We start from the raw sequence: 17,295 nt of genomic DNA, 5'->3' as shown, positions 1-17,295 counted from the left end.
ACCTGCATCCCAAGGATACAGACTACAGGGCCATTTGGATGCAAGACACTGATGAACAAGAACATGAGAAATGGAGGGAACACGACGAATCCCGTCATAAATATCTGCAGGTCCCCAGCCTCTTTTCTTCAGACGGAGGCTCAGGAGGGAGTGGAACTTCCCTCCCGCTGGGCTCATTTACTGCCCCCTCTCATGGCCCTGCCATGGGAAGATGCTGAGATCATGGGACTCGAAGTCCTGTCTGGAGAAGTGCCACCTCTGTGCGTGCCTGGCTGGGTATGCCCCAGATACAGGTGGCCGGGCTGGAGATGGACCTCATTAATGTCTTAACTAATTGGATCTGCTTTTGCCAACTGAGAGAATATACCCAAAAGATTGCCTAATTTTGATTCAAAGAAGACTGTAAATTTAGTAGCAGCCTGTGTGTGCACGTGTATTGGGGGAAGACAAGAAAGAAATCTTGTTCCATTAAATGTAAACCTCAATTTTAAGGTGAATCCCCATTTCAAAAATGTAAAAAAAAAAAAAAGTTTCTGAGACGATGGTGGTAAAACCCATCCCATTTCCTGTAATAAGACAACGAGGGTGCCAAAGCCACAGCAGGATCCAAGGGTCACCAGATAGACTGGGAAGTTTGGGTAGGAAGGTGGTTAGGACAGAAATAGTGGAGGGTGCTGCCTGTTGCCTGAGGAGGAAGGCAGTCAGCCCTGGGCCACTTTCTCAAAGACCCTTCACTGCGCAGCCCAGGACTCTGGGGGCCACAGGGTTCAGGATACAGCAGCAGCTGACCAGCACCTTCTCCAGGACTCCACAGGCTGATGTGTAGCGGTGCTGATGGCAGGTTGTGGTGTGAGGCAGATCTGGGCTGGAGCCCAGCCCACACCACGAGCAAGCCCCACAGAGGGACAGAAAGCCCGCTTCCCTTACCCTCCTGCCAGCGCCAGACGGTGATGGTGTGCTCGGGGTCCACACCCACTGACACCAGCAGCTTCCCGGTGGCACTGAAGTTGACATAGTTGACGCCCTTCGAGTGGAAGCACCGCAGCATGGACACGGTGTGCTTGGTCATGGCATCCCACACGTGGATGGAAGGTGTCGTCCCTGAGCATGGGAGGCAGGACGAAGAGCTGAGGTTGGAGATCAGCAGAGCATGGGTAGCACCGACGCCCACCTAAAAGCCTCTATGACAAGTGCTCAGGGGCGTCATAAAGACAGGGCTGCGATTCATGGGGTCGCAAAGAATCAGACACGACGAGCGACTGAACTGAACTGAACTGAAGAGACCCACAGCCTGGCCTGGCCGGAGGTGAGAGATAAGGGGAAACACTTGCCAGCTGTGCTTTCAGAGGCAGAGACCTAAGGGTGCTTACATCCAACACACACACTCCGTATCAGGTGGAGTTGATACAAAGGAAATTGGTGAGGTCAATGATTTGTATCTGCGACTCAGCCAGATACAGTCAGCAAACATGGTAGATTGACATGATTTTGCTGTGCAGATTCAAACTACTCACGGATGGAACTGCCTTACCTGGGGTCTCCGCAATATCACCTGCATTGGGTGAGCAATGGCAATGAGGAAGCGTCAAGGGAAAACAACAGCTGAAATAAGTCATGTTTCTAAGAGCGAGGCACTTAACACCAGCATCAAAGTTCCAAATTAAATTAAAACAATGGGCATGGGTTCAGTGAAAACAAGCAGCAAGATATGTTTGTAAAGACTGCCTTTGAAATGACGAAGTTCACAACAACCACCACTCACCACCAGTGTGAATCAGTGCCCAGTTGCCACTGGCAGTTCCCTAGGGTAAGGAGAGTCAGGCACGCATAGCGGAATCCACCCTCGCGGAGCACAACCTCCAGGGCCCTTCGCTTGAACCTGGGCTCTGAAAAACCATTCCCACAGCCCCCAGGGCTGGGGGTCGTTTATTTGGATGTTGAGTCTCTGGTCTGACTTAATGGTCCCCTGGAGTCAGGATCACTGCATGTGGCAACTGAGACAACACAGATTCAACCAGGGCTCAAATACTCAACATCGACATCGAGAAAGGGTGGATATCGGTGACCCCTCCCCCGCCCCCAACTGCCGCCCCAGGAGCTGCCAATAAATCAATAAATCAATGTCTCTGCTCAGAGGAGAGCCACTTGGCGTTGGCAGGCCCCTCCTACCTATCTGGCTGGTGGCCACCACGTTCCTGTACTTGGGGTGCTGGTTCACCGTCAGGCAGAGGATGTCGTCTGTGTGCTCCAGGTAGAAGCTCTGGCTCCCTAGGAGAGACGGGGCAGGGTGGGCAGGGGCACGGATAAGCTCTGAGGGTAGACCCAAGGCTCTGTGAGGAGGCTTGGCAAATGCCTGGTAGAAGGGAGAGCTAACAGCGCCCAGTTCTCACTTACAGAATTGTCCTCGGGGAGTGGGGGATCTTTGTCACCTGGACACATTCTGTCCCAAGATTAGGAGAGCTAGCGCCTGTTATCTAATCCAGATCTAACACACAGGCTCCCTTCAATCCTCCCGCATCCTGCGTGCAGCCAGAGCGCAGGCCACGTGCAGAGGCTTCCAGGGCCCAGAAAGTTTCCTCCTCCCACGGCCCAGGACCCACGGCTTCTCACTCTCTTCCTCTGGGCGGGGTGTTGGGGGGATGGTGGGGGGTGCTGGAGACAGTGCTTTACTGACCAAAATGGCACCACTTACTCATCAGAAAGGGAAGACTGCACTAGGAAAATGCTTGGGAAATCCCTTTTAATTATCTATCAAAGTGCCAACCTACTGAGTACTTGGATGGCAAGGGTGATGGTTTTATCCCTTGAAGCCCTAAGTCATATGTCGCAAGTGGAAGAAAGGACAAGAAAAGCTTTATCATCTATTGCAGCAAACGGTTCGCTGACTTGACTGCCCAAGTGGCCACTGTAAACACACAGGAACTGAGAGGTGAGTGACGGCATCTAATACAAGGAAACAGCACTTTGCTACTAACCTGGTAACATGTGGCTAGAAGACTGAGAAAAACAAAGAAATTCCAAGGTCCTCCCCTCAAAAGACAAATCTTTATGTGCCCAGTGATTTTACTATCTTTAAAAAAAATCTATGCATAAGCTACACAGAATTATGAAGGACCATTAGAATTTGAGAGGGAAAAAAGTTTAAGATATAAAGCAAATAAAGGCAACATATTCAGTTCAGTTCAGTCGCTCAGTCGTGTCCAACTCTTTGCGACCCCATGAATCACAGCACGCCAGGCCTCCCTGTCCATCACCAACTCCCAGAGTTCACACAGACTCGCGTCCATCAAGTTGGTGATGCCATCCAGCCATCTCATCCTCTGTCGTCCCCTTCTCCTCCTACCCCCAATCCCTCCCAGCATCAGAGTCTTTTCCAATGAGTCAACTCTTCACATGAGGTGGCCAAAGTACTGGAGCTTCAGCTTTAGCATCATTCCTTCCAAAGAAATCCCAGGGTTGATCTCCTTCAGAATGGACTGGTTGGATCTTCTTGCAGTCCAAGGGACTCTCAAGAGTCTTTTCCAACACCACAGTTCAAAAGCATCAATTCTTTGGCGCTCAGCCTTCTTCACAGTCCAACTCTCACATCCATACATGACCACAGGAAAAACCATAGCCTTGACTAGATGGACCTTAGTCGGCAAAGCAATGTCTCTGCCTTTGAATATGCTATCTAGGTTGGTCATAACTTTCCTTCCAAGAAGTAAGTGTCTTTTAATTTCATGGCTGTGATCACCATCTACAGTGATTTTGGAGCCCCCCAAAATAAAGTCTGACACTGTTTCCACTGTTTCCCCATCTATTTGCCTTGAAGTGATGACCAGATGCCATGATCTTCTTTTTCTGAATGTTGAGCTTTAAGCCAACTTTTTCACTCTCCTCTTTCACTTTCATCAAGGGGCTTTTTAGTTCCTCTTCACTTTCTGCCATAAGGGTGGTGTCATCTGCATATCTGAGGTGATTGATAGTTCCCCCGGCAATCTTGATTCCAGCTTGTGCTTCTTCCAGCCCAGCGTTTCTCATGATGTACTCTGCATAGAAGTTAAATAAGCAGGGTGACAATATATAGCCTTGACGTACTCCTTTTCCTATTTGGAACCAGTCTGTTGTTCCATGTCCAGTTCTAACTATTGCTTCCTGACCTGCATATAGGTTTCTCAAGAGGCAGGTCAGGTGGTCTGGTATTCCCATCTCTTTCAGAATTTTCCACAGTTGATTGTGATCCACACAAAAAGGCTTTGGCATAGTCAATAAAGCAGAAATAGATGTTTTTCTGGAACTCTCTTGCTTTTTCCATGATCCAGCAGATGTTGGCAATTTGATCTCTGGTTCCTCTGCCTTTTCTAAAACCAGCTTGAACATCTGGAAGTTCATGGTTCACGTATTGCTGAAGCCTGGCTTGGAGAATTTTAAGCATTACTTTACTAGTGTGTGAGATGAGTGCAACATATTACCATATTTAAATCTTGTGGTAAAAATAGGGGTGTCTCTTAATTTCTGAGTGATTCTTTTTGCTTCAGTTGTTTCTTTTAAAAATGAGTTTTAAATTTATAGTTAAATTCTATATAAGGGAAATTAAAGGAATTTTTGTTAATTATTTCACAGTTCTCATTCTCCTTGTGAATCTGGTTAAATATTTGAAACCGGTAAAACTTGAAAATCTGAGCTACTAAAAAATTTGGTGACTTGGAAATCAATGAGAAAACCACCCCTCTCCCCCTTGCTTGGTTGTTGGTTACTGTCTGTAAAGCTTCCTCTGCTCTCCACACCCTCTTTCTGGCTTCTCTCCATCCCTCTCAGCCTCCATGGAGCTGAAGGAAACACCACCTCCCTGCCAGGGGCTGAGATGAGATGCAGCTGGGTGAGAGGCAGGGAGAAAGTGGGTCTGACTCTGTGAACATGGGCCTGAGAATCTTCCAGGACTGAAGGGCACCAGTCTGGAATGGAGTGGAATGGCTCTGAAGGGTAGAGCAAGTTTAAGCTATGGGGCATATAACCAGTGGGAAAGTGCACATTAACAAACGTCTGTGTTCAGACAGTAACCACTGTTTCTCCCAACCCCTTTACCTGTGGAGAGGTTCTGAACGATGCCGGCTGCGGCCGTATGGAAGATGATGTCGGCACCGTCGTTCAGGTAATGCAGGTTATTGCGACAGTCAAAGCCTCTGTAGCCAAACACGTGGTCGAGAGCCAGCTCCTACACTCCCACACGAGATGAAAGGGCCCTTAGGGGAAGTACGAGCAGAGGAACAAACCCGCACTGTGGGGACAGCCACTCAGCACAGGAACCACTCACTCCTCGGCCAGGTGGGGATACAGGGCAGCCCTTTCTTTAGCTCCCCAAGATGCTGGGGGGCAGCCTCACACATAGAATTACAATGAGTTTTCTAAATAAGGCTTCCCTAATGGCTCAGATAGGATCTTCCCTGTAGCTCAGACAGTAAAGAATCTGCCTGCAATGAAGACGACCCGGGTTTGATCCTTGGGTCAGAAAGATCCTCTGCAGAAGGGAATGACAATCCACTCCAGCATGCTTGCTTAGAGAATCCCACGGACAGAGGAGCTTGGGGGGCCACAGTCCATGGGGTTGCAAAGAGTCGGACATGGCTAAGTGACTAATGGCTCAGATGGAAAACAATCTGCCTGCAATACAGGAGGCCCAGGTTTGATCCCTGGGTCAGGAAGACCCTCTGGAGAGGGGAATGGCTACCCACTCTAGTATTCTTGCCTGGAGACTCCCATGGACAGAGGAGCCTGGCGGGCCACAGCCCATCGGGTTGCAAAGAGTCAGACACGACTGAACAACTAACTTTCTAAATAAATCGGATTTGCTTCCCTGCTTCTCAGGTGAGGCAAAGCCTATCGAAGGGATGCCCAGTAAAGGCTGCCCTGAAGTTGCACATCTGCAACTTGGCGGGCACTCTTGGAGGTGAGCTGAGGGGTGGCTCAGGGCTCTTTGCTCTGATCCCTCGGATACAGCAGGGACTGCAAAGCAGAACACTGAGGCGAATGTCACGCTCATTCTGCTGCTGGGTGCTTGCCCTACAAAGTTTCTATACCATTTGCATTCTTTTTTTCCCTACAGTCTTTCTCTTCTTCCTGTCTCGTCTTCCAGGACAAAGAGCAGTGACTGGTTCAGATCAGACCTGCTCTTAGTTCCACGTGATGGCTTGGCTGTCATTGCTGGCAGCTCTCCTGTCCTGGGCACCGTGCTGGTTGGGGTGGGATGTGGGGACTGATCCAAGATTGAGAAGACGTGGGTCCCTTTCCTCTAGGTTCCCTGCTTTTAGCCTTTTCTCTCTCCAAAGCTTGCCAGTTACAAACATGAGATTAATTTGAAAATACCACAACACGTCCCTACTCAAAAACATGCACTGACTTTCACTACCTATGGGATAAAGTCCAAACTCCTTAAGTTGGCACAATGAGGCCCTGCTCTCACAATCTCCCATGACCTTTCGTCAAGCTGATACACCCATTTAGCCCATGTATCAGGATCTTTCCGATTTATATGACTCTTTTTTTTTTTTTTTTAATCTCTCACCTGGAATGTTCTTTGCCTCCTTAGCAGCTCCCCACCCCGAGTCTCTCCCCTCACCATGTGCTTCCCAGAAACCATGTGTGTACTATGTGATCCCATGGGCAACTGTCTCAAGCTGGGCCAATTAGATAGTTTCCCCCAGGAATTTAGAGCTGGGATACTGGTAGGCTCGGCTGCCTAATTAACTGAGGAGATGTAAATGCCTGCATCAGACAGCACCACAGTCTACTAAAGTAGCTCAAGAAGTCTGCAGGAGAAGAGAAGGATGCGTCAGGCTCACATGAGGCCCTGCTGGGCAGAAAGAGGCACTGTCTTGGCTGATGACAGCCTTTCCATTTCCGAACCCCCTCTTTCCTGAAGTTCAGCTGCATTTCCTGACCTGTGCTGTTTCCATGATAATCACCCCTCCCCCCCCCAATATATTTTCCTCTTCTAATAAAAAAAATTTAACTTCAATTTTCCTGGCCTCAAGGAGTTGCAAGTGTAGTAGGGGCCAGATGAGCGTGCAGTAATGGCAGCAGAGTGTGGGGCAGGGCTGCGGAGGAGGGCGTGTGGGGTGGGTAGAGGGCAGGAGGGTTTAGGGTGGCGAGCACCAGAGAAGGCTGCACAGAGAAGGGCGGGAAGGATGGGGTGTGGGGAGGGAAGAGGAGGAGGCTTCTGGGCACAGGGGCCCGAAAGTCCCAGGCAGCTTCAGAGAACACCGATGGCTTCGGCGTTAGGGGCATGAGTTGCTGCGGAGAACCTCAGGTGACGAGCTAGGACGAGGGCTCCTGGGTAAGGTTCTGAAACCATGATCGTGGATCCCATCGGGAGAGTGGGGCCCTCCTGGGTCTCAAAGCCGGGGTGGAGAGAGAAGAGTTATATTGTCAAGAGCTGACTCTGTGAGCAGCGGGGCATGTGTCAGAGAGGAAAGGGATGGGTCTGGAGGCAGCGAGAACAGTTAGGAGGGCCCTCTCAGATATCAGGAGGTAGCCCGGAGCTCTCATCCTCAGGTCCTGACAGCAGAGTTCAACGCCCTCTCCACTCACTGGCTTATGATCCAGGGCTGGGACCTAACCCGTCACTGGACTTCTCTGAGCCACAGCACCCTCATCTGTAAGATGGAACAATAATGGGATCTACCCTGTAGACTCGAGGAATGTGTGAAAGACTCGGTGGGAAGTATCAATATATAGGAAAGGACCCAGCACCCGACAAGTGACATTAGAGATGGTGAATAAGCTCCCCTGGGTGGCACTAGGTACAGGGAAAAGGGACCAGGTCTGAAGGACACAGGATATTTTGGGGTTAGTAACCAAAGGGCTTGGTGGTGGGGCTGAAGGAGCACGACCCAGGAGATGTGACTCTGGACGTTGCTGGGGAACACAGTGCTGTGTGGCAGGGACGGGAGAAGCGAGAGCCAGCTGGCCCAGTTGGGGTAACCGGAAGGTGTCCGTGGGACTTGCAGGTGGTGATGTCCACCAGGCAGATCTTAGAACATCGACGGCAGATGGAAGAACAAAATAGTGTGACCTCCTCACCTCAACCAGTTTCTTTTTTTTGGTGATGTTGTTCTTCTGGAGCTTCTCAGGCTGGGGAGCCGCTCTGCTAACGGGTGGTCTGGAACAGAGTGTCCAAAAGAAGCAAAGTGTTGAATAAAAGGCAGCAAGGTTGCCTGTCCAGTGCGGCCAGCTAAGACCAATGCCAGGCTCTCTCTGTCCTCCCCTACTCGGAGGACCCCACACCCCCGGGTTTGTCCTGTCCAGGGCCCTCCCTAGCCCCTCTTCCGCCTCCAGGAAAAGCAGCTTCTGATACTTTGGGCCCTGGATTCACAGGCACAGAGTTGAACTTCCCTACACGTAAGGCATAGAAGTCAGAGTCAGCCCCTCTCTCCTGGGAGCCAGGAAGAACGCATGAGCCAGAGGGGTTGGTTTTAAAACTAAAGAGGCATCTAAGCCTGAGAAGGAAGGGGTTGCACTTCCTAAATCCACTGGGCATTTTCATATGGGGATGCACTGTTCAGAATTAGGTGCTCAGAGATCCTGGTGTGGTGTGTAGTAGGACTTTCAAGCCAGGCTGGGGAACCGGCCCTGAAGGTCAAGTGCCCAGGTCATTCTTGCCACACAAAGGGCAGATAGGGAGCAAAGGATGAAGGCCTTGGCCCTACCCCTCAGGGCAAGCTCATGGTCTGCATTCAACTGCTACCACCACACCAAAGCTTGTTTTTCCCTGCTCAGTTCTGCAGATTTGGGCCTCCAATTTTAATTAAGAAATTTCTCTAACTGGGAAGCCCTCAAGGACTCCTATAAGAGGAGGGCAATTTTGGGGTACCACGAGCTTCCCTCAAATGGGACTTCTCCGCATTTAGAGACCCTGGGAGGGGCAGGGGAAGGGCCCAGCTCCTGCCACATGTTTCAGTTCATTAGCTCTGGCTTTGGGGGCTACATAAAGAGAAAGGATTACCTGGATCCCCTTGTAAGCAGCAAACAAAGCCAAGTGAGAAACTTAGTAAAGTTTAGGGCTGCACTAGCAACCACCTCATTCATGCACAAGCATCGTCCAAGTGAACAGACATTCCTGTGTGGCACACACCATGCTTCCCGAACATGCCAGCAAAGAACTAAAACAGAAATGAAAGAGTGCACCGCTCTACCAAATTCAGAAAGCTCATACCCTGGCGTCTCTGGGCAAACTCTGCACTAAAGCGCCTACAGGATAGGGAGAAAAAAGGAGGGCTTGTCACTGCTTCCGCGCACTCTCTGGGCTGTGCCAATGCGCCAGGGGGCCTCTGCTTAGTTTAGAGTGCGCTGGAGAGGGACTTGTGGTCAGAAAAACAATCACATCCTCCTGGATGTCGGTGGGAGTCAGGCACAATGGCCACTTTGTTTCCGAATCAAGTTCAACTCATAATTTAGCCTAATAGTTCGCAACGTTTCTCGGGAGGGCAGCGTGCCTGCTGGAACGGCTTGCATTTTTGTGCTCAGGAGAAACAAGGTAGCTTTATTTTCTCAGAAGCTCTTCAATCAAAACATGTTATGTAATCATAAGTGATAATTGGACCAAATGGCATCACTGTCAGCACCAAAGAATAGGGAGAGAGCACATCTCTGCAAACGACACCCCCGGCTGACATCACCGCTGCCAAATTGGGCAAGAGCGGGAGGCTGGGGGCAGGCGGTTCTCACAATTAGACTGCATGCATGGTAATTATCGCTTCCCGGGACATCTGCTCTTTCTTCTGTTTTAGTGGAACTTTTAAATGACATCCGTGGGTTTCTTCTTCCACCTAAGAGTGTCTGCGTGTACGATAAAAGCAAGCCAAGGTCTGAGATGGGAGCAAGGGGCCAGGGGAACTAGAGCACGGTTCATACGGCAGAATCTGAGATTACACGCAGGGCTCGTTTTCAGGGCATACACGGGCTGTATAATATGTTGCATATTATACAGTGTATACAGAGTATGCATACAAGCACAAACACTGTGTACTTATATATACAGTGGGTTGTATATATATACACGTGGAGGCAATCTGATGCTTTTTTCACCTTGATTTTCAGTAAAAAACTGAAAAGTAAAGCAATCTCAGAATGTTTTCTTTCTTATTTCACAAGCATGTTTACAGCTGTATTGCTTCAAAACTGAAGATGAGGGGGCAAAAGGCAGAAACCTGCATTGTGGCAAATTCAGCAGAGTGTTAAGTATAGACCCTCCACGGCTGTGAATTCTGCATGAACGCTTAGTTCTAGATGCTCATCCAACACCTGGGCTTTTGCAGAGTGCTGCGCATACTTACTTGACAATTCCCTGCCTCCAAAGGAAAGCAAGTTAAAACACAATACAAGCATTAAAGGCTTCTTTCCAGGCATCTATAAACAGGGTTCGTAACATCAGACGTGAGAGGGACTGCCAACAGTTTCAACCACAGCCAAACCCTGAAGGTTTAGTATCTTTCAGTGGATCTAAATCCTTCCAGATTCAGATTCCTTTGGAAATGTGACTCTGAAAAGCTTTGCTGAGGTGGGAAAGAGCAGAGCGTGTGAGAACATTCACTCACTTTTCAGTCCAATAAACTCTTTATAGTTGGTTGTTCGCAGCTGGCACACAGGATGGAGAGCGAGGAAGGCCGTGAGCATGACTGGGAATCTGCAGGGAGGTGTAGGGCTGGGAAGGTGATGGGGTGGGGCCGAAGGCGGGAGGAGCAGAGACAAGAAGGGGTCTCACAGGGCAAGTGGGGCTGTGAAGAGACTCTGGGAAACAAAGCAGAAAGTTTCCATTGGGAAAAAATTTAAGGAGGGAACCTGGCCAAGAGAGCAAGCGAACTGGGTAATCAGGAGAGAGGAGGAAGATCAGGCCTGCGCTTGGAGAGGGCACAAGGAAAAGAGGGTGGAGGTGGGAACCTCAGTGAGGGGCCTGCGAGCTCAAGCCTGTGACTCGGTGTTAAGTAATGAGGCAGCTCCCTTCCTGCCCAGTGCTGGGGGGGGTGGCTGCTGGAGACCCACCCCACACCCATGAGTCGCCACTCCAGGTCCTGTGTTCCCTCTAGGCACAGAAGGACTATGACAGGTCAGTGCTACCTGCAATCCCATAGCCCAGCAGCTCAGCCGTGGAAGAGAAAGCTTCAACTCACTTGAAGGTGTGTGGAGTGTTACCGTGGCACGGGCTGTCACCCCACGACAGGCCCCAGGGGTGGCCTGCGCTCAGGCGTTCACCTCCCTGCCCACTGCCCCGCACTGGGGTGCTGGGCTGGCAGAGCGAGGGGTGGAACAGAGCACACGATGACCTGAGTTGTACGGGTGAGGGGTCAATGCCAAGGCTCCTGGGCAGCTTCTGAAATGACTGAGGAGGTTATGGAAGTCAGTCACCACCCGAGAGAAGTGCAATGTGAGAGCCGACTGGGGGGAAGGCTCAGAGAACCGGTGAGAAACAGTCATTCCAAGCAGCTTCTATAAAGAGAGGTGTGGGTGTGGAGAAACTCAGCTACGTTTAGCCAAGAAATGCACATTTGGAATCGTTTTTAGTGCTGTTAGTCCAACGATGTTCAAAGTGTCCTTGGAGGAAGCGTGGCATTCTTCAGATTCCAAGATGTGTTATTAAAATGCTCTAAGAGTTTTCAAAATGTCTTGGGAAACCCAGTGACCCTGGATCCTGGTTGCAGGTGGAAACGGGATGATTTGAGCACTGGTTTAGGACTGTCCTCTAGCAAGATCTGTCTCCGCTATGAATGGGCTTCAGGGATTCAGTGACACCCCTGGCATTCATGTCAAATTGTGTGTGCATGCATACCTTTTTCTAGGCAAAAGAGGTATGCTTTAATCATATTTTTAAAGATGTCTGTAGTATGAGAGAGACAGGTTGAGACTGAGAGAGGCATTAATTAAGAACCTCTGCTCTAGGATAAGTCCAGGTTTAGGAAAAGTCTCCAAAGCCATGAGAACTATTTTCAAAACAAAAGGTACTGGATTCTGTCAAATGTAGATCTTTCCATAAGATCACATGGAAAAAACTCAAATGACCCTTTTGGCCAATCCAATATTTATTTGGCTTCCAGAACAGTCTGTAGAGCTGCTCAGTGAAGAAGTGGAGTTGAAAGAAGGGGATCAGGCAGAACTATGGGCAATCCTGAGAGGAGCCTTCCACCTTGAAAATGCTCTTGACTGTGGCCTACGACACAGTCCCTTTTAACAAAACAGAGGTACAGTTCCAGACTCCGCTGTTTTCAGTGAGCAGTCAACTATACGGGTGAAAAGTCGAGGGCATGATGAAATGGAGCAGAGGGAAGCACAAGTAAAGGTGAATAGACTATCACGGACGACGTTGGCTTCAAGGACACTGCATCTGATGAGCTCTAGGGGATGAGGAGGGAGAGCAATTCAGGTGGGACAACAGTGTCCTGCTTTGGCGTCAGCACCGCCTGAGACAGGAGATTTCTGAGGGAAGATGGGGAGCTCAGTTTTGGCATGTCAAACTCTGGACGTCTGTGGGTTGGCTATTCTAGCTGGAGGTTCAACTGAGAGGTGGGACTCAGACACAGAACACTAGGAACCATGGCCAATAGGTGGGACATATGAATCAGGGAGAGGGTGTAAGGTGAAAAGAGAGAATGGCCAAAGGTGAGATCCTGAGCACCAACAGCATATGAGGGGCTGGAAGAGGAAGCAGACATGGGGCCCTGAGAAGGAATGGTTGGAGTGGTAGGAGGAGGGCCAGAAGAGATTGTTTCCAAAGGGTAAGCGGTAGAAGAATATCTAAACCTACACTGTCCAACATGGTCACCACTGGCCGCAGCTGCTGAGCACTTGAATTGTGCCTTGTCCACATGGCAACGTATTGTAACTGCAAAATACAGACCTGGTTTTGAAGACCTAGTAAAAATAATAGTTAAAATACATATAAAATAATGAATTATTTTTATATTGATTACATGTTAAAATGGTATATTTTTTGTATTGGGTTAAAAATATGTTATTAAAATTAAAGTTTACCATTTCTTTTACTTTTTGTAACGTGGCTGCTAGAAAAGTCACCTCTGTAGCTTACACTATGTTTCTATTGAACAATGCTACTACAGAAGAAACGAGTTTGTCCTTTAAACAAGACAAAGAGAATAGATTGAAACTGGGAACTTGAGTGACCACGTCAGCAGGGACAGAAGGCAGATGGGCTGGCCAGATGAGGCACGGACGAGAAGGGGGCAGGGAGGGGAGGTGAAGGGGTGGGATACATGTGTAAACTCCGCCAAAGGACTGTTTCTCTCATGAGCAGAGTTGAGTGGGATGGGAAAGACTGGAATGTGTTTCTTGACTAAGGACATGGATCCAGTTTGGGGCAGGTGGCATAGGAGACAGAGGGAAGACGAGAAATGATGAGGGAGCTTGGATAGTAGGAAGGTCAGGGCCCAAGCGCCACCATGAATAGGAGGGACTCACTTTCTCTGAGAAGAAGTGGATGGTTTTGTGGGGTGGAGCATGGGAAGGACTCTGGTGAGGGCAACCAGCACCAGTGTGATCTTCTAGTCAGAGGAGTAGAGGGGTAGGAGAAATACAGGGATGAAGAGCACAGAGGACCGGAGGGGTGGCATTTAAGGAGGCAAGAAGGGAGGCTGGGAGGGAGCTGAGAGAAAAATGGAGGTGTCTAGGCGTTGGGTACCTTGGTGAGGATGAAGGTCAGGTGTTCTGGGAATGAGAAATCGAGAGGAGGGAAGGTTAAGTCAGCGAGAGGAGCGATGGTTGATGACATAAGCTGCAGTGCGGCAGGAGCTGGGGTCAGCCAGCTGACCACCAGCCAGACAGGGACAGGGAACCGATAAAAGACCGGAACTGGGGGCGGGGGGAGATGGCCCGGCACGATGTGAACTTCAAAGGAGTGGATGGGGCTGCTTAGAGCACACCAGCTGTTCAGAGCACAACAGTGGCACCAATATGCTTTCCACACACCCACAAGAAGCCCAGTCCTCCATGTCCTACACCCATGGACATCATGCCAAGGGGCACAGATTGTGCATCCTAACAACTGCTTCTGCAAAGACCTCAGTTATCACATCTTGACCACACAACAGTAAAAAGTGGGAGGGTAAACGACCCTAGTAGCATGCATTCCCTCTAAATGGAGATCCAGGAGACATTTAAACACTTGACTAAAATAGTAAGACCCAACTTTGCCACTATCTTCTGAAAGAGACTCCCTCTGGGTAAAAAAGTGCTTACCCATTTGTGATGTGTTCTTTAGCTCCATGTGTGAGTGGGTTTGAGTCAACTGATCCCACTGTAGGAGTATGATTTCCTAGGTGTGTTAATCTATTTAAAAATCATTTTACAGCACTTCATAGCATTCTATAACATCTCTGCATTTTTACACCCTGGCCCATTCTTTGTGATAAAAATTGAGCAAGCTATTTTCTAATGAATGGAAGGCTCAGTTCCTAAAACTACCCATTACATAGTCATTACTTTGCTTCAAACAACACAGAAAGCCAAGAGATCTGAAAAGGGAAAACCATTTATGAAGGTAGCATTAAATTCCCTTAAGAATCACTAACAAACTTTCAGAAGAGTTACATGACCAAGAAACCGGCCTTTGAAGTGATTAATAGATTCTGCACCTTCAGTTCCCTCCACCGTGTTAGAGAATAGGAAACTCGCCACCTTCCACCTGCTCAGGGCAGCTCTGCGTGTAGAACTCTCACAGGATTAAGGGGTTCAGGGAAGAAGAAGACTTCAGCTTGGAGAGAAATGTTCTGGAGTAGCAGGGACTCTCCACCCTACACAGACGCAAACACCCTCCCAGCATGAGGTCTGAGCTTAGCTCACAGGCAACCTGTTTGCAACTGCAGGGCTGTGTACCAAAGTTTATGCCCTTCATGGTCCCTCTACCATGGGATCAGATGCTTTTGACAGATCTCAGTTATGTTAAGTTCAGCAGCACCTGCCAGCACGATTGTCAGTTCTTAGCAGCTCTTCGATACAAGCTCACAAAGCAGCTATTGATCAGTGATGACAAAGGGCTTCTGTCAGGCCAGCGGAGCTGAGGAAAGCGCCAGGAGAGCTGGGCTGTTTATTTGTTGATATCACTATGGATGGGAGCATTGTCTTGCTTCTTCATGTTCATCAAGCCTCAAGCAAACTTGAAATGTGGATTAACTGATGCAATAAAGCATTAAAAAAAAAACTGGGGCAGTTTCTCCCAGTGGACTTCTGTCCCCAAACATAGCACAAAAGGTACGAAGGAAAACTGGGATTACCTATAGATGGGGATTTGCTTCAACTCAGGGAAATCTAAACCTTTCCATATTTTTAGACTTTGCTACTTGTGAGCATATTCTTTATTTCACTATAAATCTGCTAAGAAGCTTTGTCTGTAAGATAGGTGTGGTGGCTATAATAATATAGACTTTTCTTTCAGTCCTTTTTGCCTTGGGTTATTTAAATAGATTTAAACCAAATAAAATTTAATCCCTAATGAACAAGGGGTATGAAGATAGGAAATCATTTAACCAAGAGCAGTTCCATGGCCAGATGGGGCATCATTCAGTTCTACATGGGTCACACCTTCCCCACAATAGTAAGACCACCCATCAGTGCTAGCAAAATGAAGGTAAAAGTGGTTTGCTGACAAAGGACAGATTTGTAGGCCATTTTGAGAACAGATTAATTTACTTAAATAAGCAGAGGAGCAGGTTAAATAAATGTGCCTATTTGTCTACTCACTGAGGAAATATTTGCTCACTATATACCATGTGCAAGGCACGGTGTGAGGCACACAGAGGCCACCGCGACAGACACGCGGCTGGCCCTTGAGAAACGGAGAGTCAGATAGATGACATTTACAAGTTAGTGGAACTTTTAACAATCTTACACCATGGACTCATATATTAAGGAACTATGCATCAAAGGCAGCCATTAATTTGGGAAACAAAAAAAACACAAAAACAAAACAAAACAACCCCCCTTAACATTTCTTTATATAGCCATGATGTACAGTTCTCGTCATAGGATTTTCTTCTTCAGTTCATAAATCTGTTCAAATTGATTCAGAAATGATGTGAGACAGTAGAAGTAGATAAGCTTTAGGGCCTTTCTCATTCAGCCGTAAGTACAGTTTAAGAAAAAGTCTGGAAAACGCTAGTGCCAGAGTGGAATTTTTAGGTTATTTGGTGCTGCTGCTGCTGCTAAGTCACTTCAGTCATGTCTGACTCTGTGCGACCCCACAGATGGCAGCCCACCAGGCTCCCCCGTCCCTGGGATTCTCCAGGCCAGAACACTGGAGTGGGTTACCATTTCCTTCTCCAATGCATGAAAGTGAAAAGTGAAAGTGAAGTCTAGGACTTGTCAGTTCCGAGAGGAGGGGACCACCATTCAGAGAAGGCTCAGGATCTGCTTCTAATTTTGGTTTATAAAAGCTTCCTGGTTTCCTCAGGAACATATGGCCTAGATTGAGAGTGAATATGCACCAGAGGGACTAAAAGATTAATGTAAGAGTATTCGCAGACTCCTCCTTTATAATCCCCTGCTAAGAATAGCTCTGGCGCTGCCACCTCAGAGTTTCCTTGTGCTGAGTAGTTGAGATGGATGGGCGGCGAGGTTGCCTGCTGGGGGAAGGCAGTCTGTGGAGTGGAAAATACTCTTTTCCCTGCCCTTCACTCTGGGTGATTGGGAGAAGGATTCCACCCAGCATACAATGCCCTCCCCCCTACCCAGTACTGTCTAGGGGGTGCTCACACCATCCTCTCCAGAGTGAGGTTCTAGAGGGTGGGGGAGGACAAAGACCACCCTTCAGGATCCTGATCTGTCTGTAGATCCACAAGTGGGGGTTACTAAAAGCTAATGAGATGCTGGCAGCCAAATGTGGGTGAATATTGCAACGGGCCAGTGGTGCCCAGGGATGAGTCCCTCCCTGTCCATGGGAACTGTTGGAGGCACTACTCATTCAGCCACATGAAGGGAAGCTTGCAGCATATGTGCCTGAGCATGGAAATTGCCTGACCCTCTAGATCCCTCCTAAACACTCACTGTCACACTCCCTGCCAAAGGGGACAAAGACCCTCAGTGCCACAGAGATGGCGCTTAGGAGTAAGGGTCTCTCCACTTAGCGCTGGTGTTCGCAATTGCCTAAAGGCAGAATCCTTTAACCTGTGGGCTGGAAGGGACCAGGGGTACCAACTGCTTAGAGACAGATTATGGATATAAAGACAAGATGCTGACAAAATCATAGGCTGATATTTAATCCATGGGTGTCAGTGACTGGAAATCAACCTAAATCTTGTTAGAAGTTTATCCATT

At 48.6% G+C, this 17,295-nt stretch overlaps 1 protein-coding gene across 1 annotated transcript in view; it reads right to left on the bottom strand.

The window, feature by feature from the left end:
* Positions 1-17,295, bottom strand: part of EML6 (EMAP like 6) — a 288,561-nt gene that overhangs the window by 11,614 nt on the left and 259,652 nt on the right. Inside the window, exons 28-33 of the mRNA XM_052648401.1 lie at positions 10,314-10,328; positions 8,984-8,992; positions 8,062-8,140; positions 5,068-5,197; positions 2,170-2,268; positions 928-1,101 (exon numbers count right to left, since the gene is read on the bottom strand). Coding sequence (XP_052504361.1) covers positions 928-1,101; positions 2,170-2,268; positions 5,068-5,197; positions 8,062-8,140; positions 8,984-8,992; positions 10,314-10,328 — 506 coding nt within the window. The remainder of the gene's footprint in view (positions 1-927; positions 1,102-2,169; positions 2,269-5,067; positions 5,198-8,061; positions 8,141-8,983; positions 8,993-10,313; positions 10,329-17,295) is intronic.

The sequence above is a fragment of the Budorcas taxicolor genome, chromosome 11 (assembly GCF_023091745.1).
Source record: "Budorcas taxicolor isolate Tak-1 chromosome 11, Takin1.1, whole genome shotgun sequence".
Taxonomy (NCBI): Eukaryota; Metazoa; Chordata; class Mammalia; order Artiodactyla; family Bovidae; genus Budorcas; species Budorcas taxicolor.
Note: the sequence above shows the minus strand (reverse complement) of the source record. Positions and strands in the feature narration are given on the sequence as shown.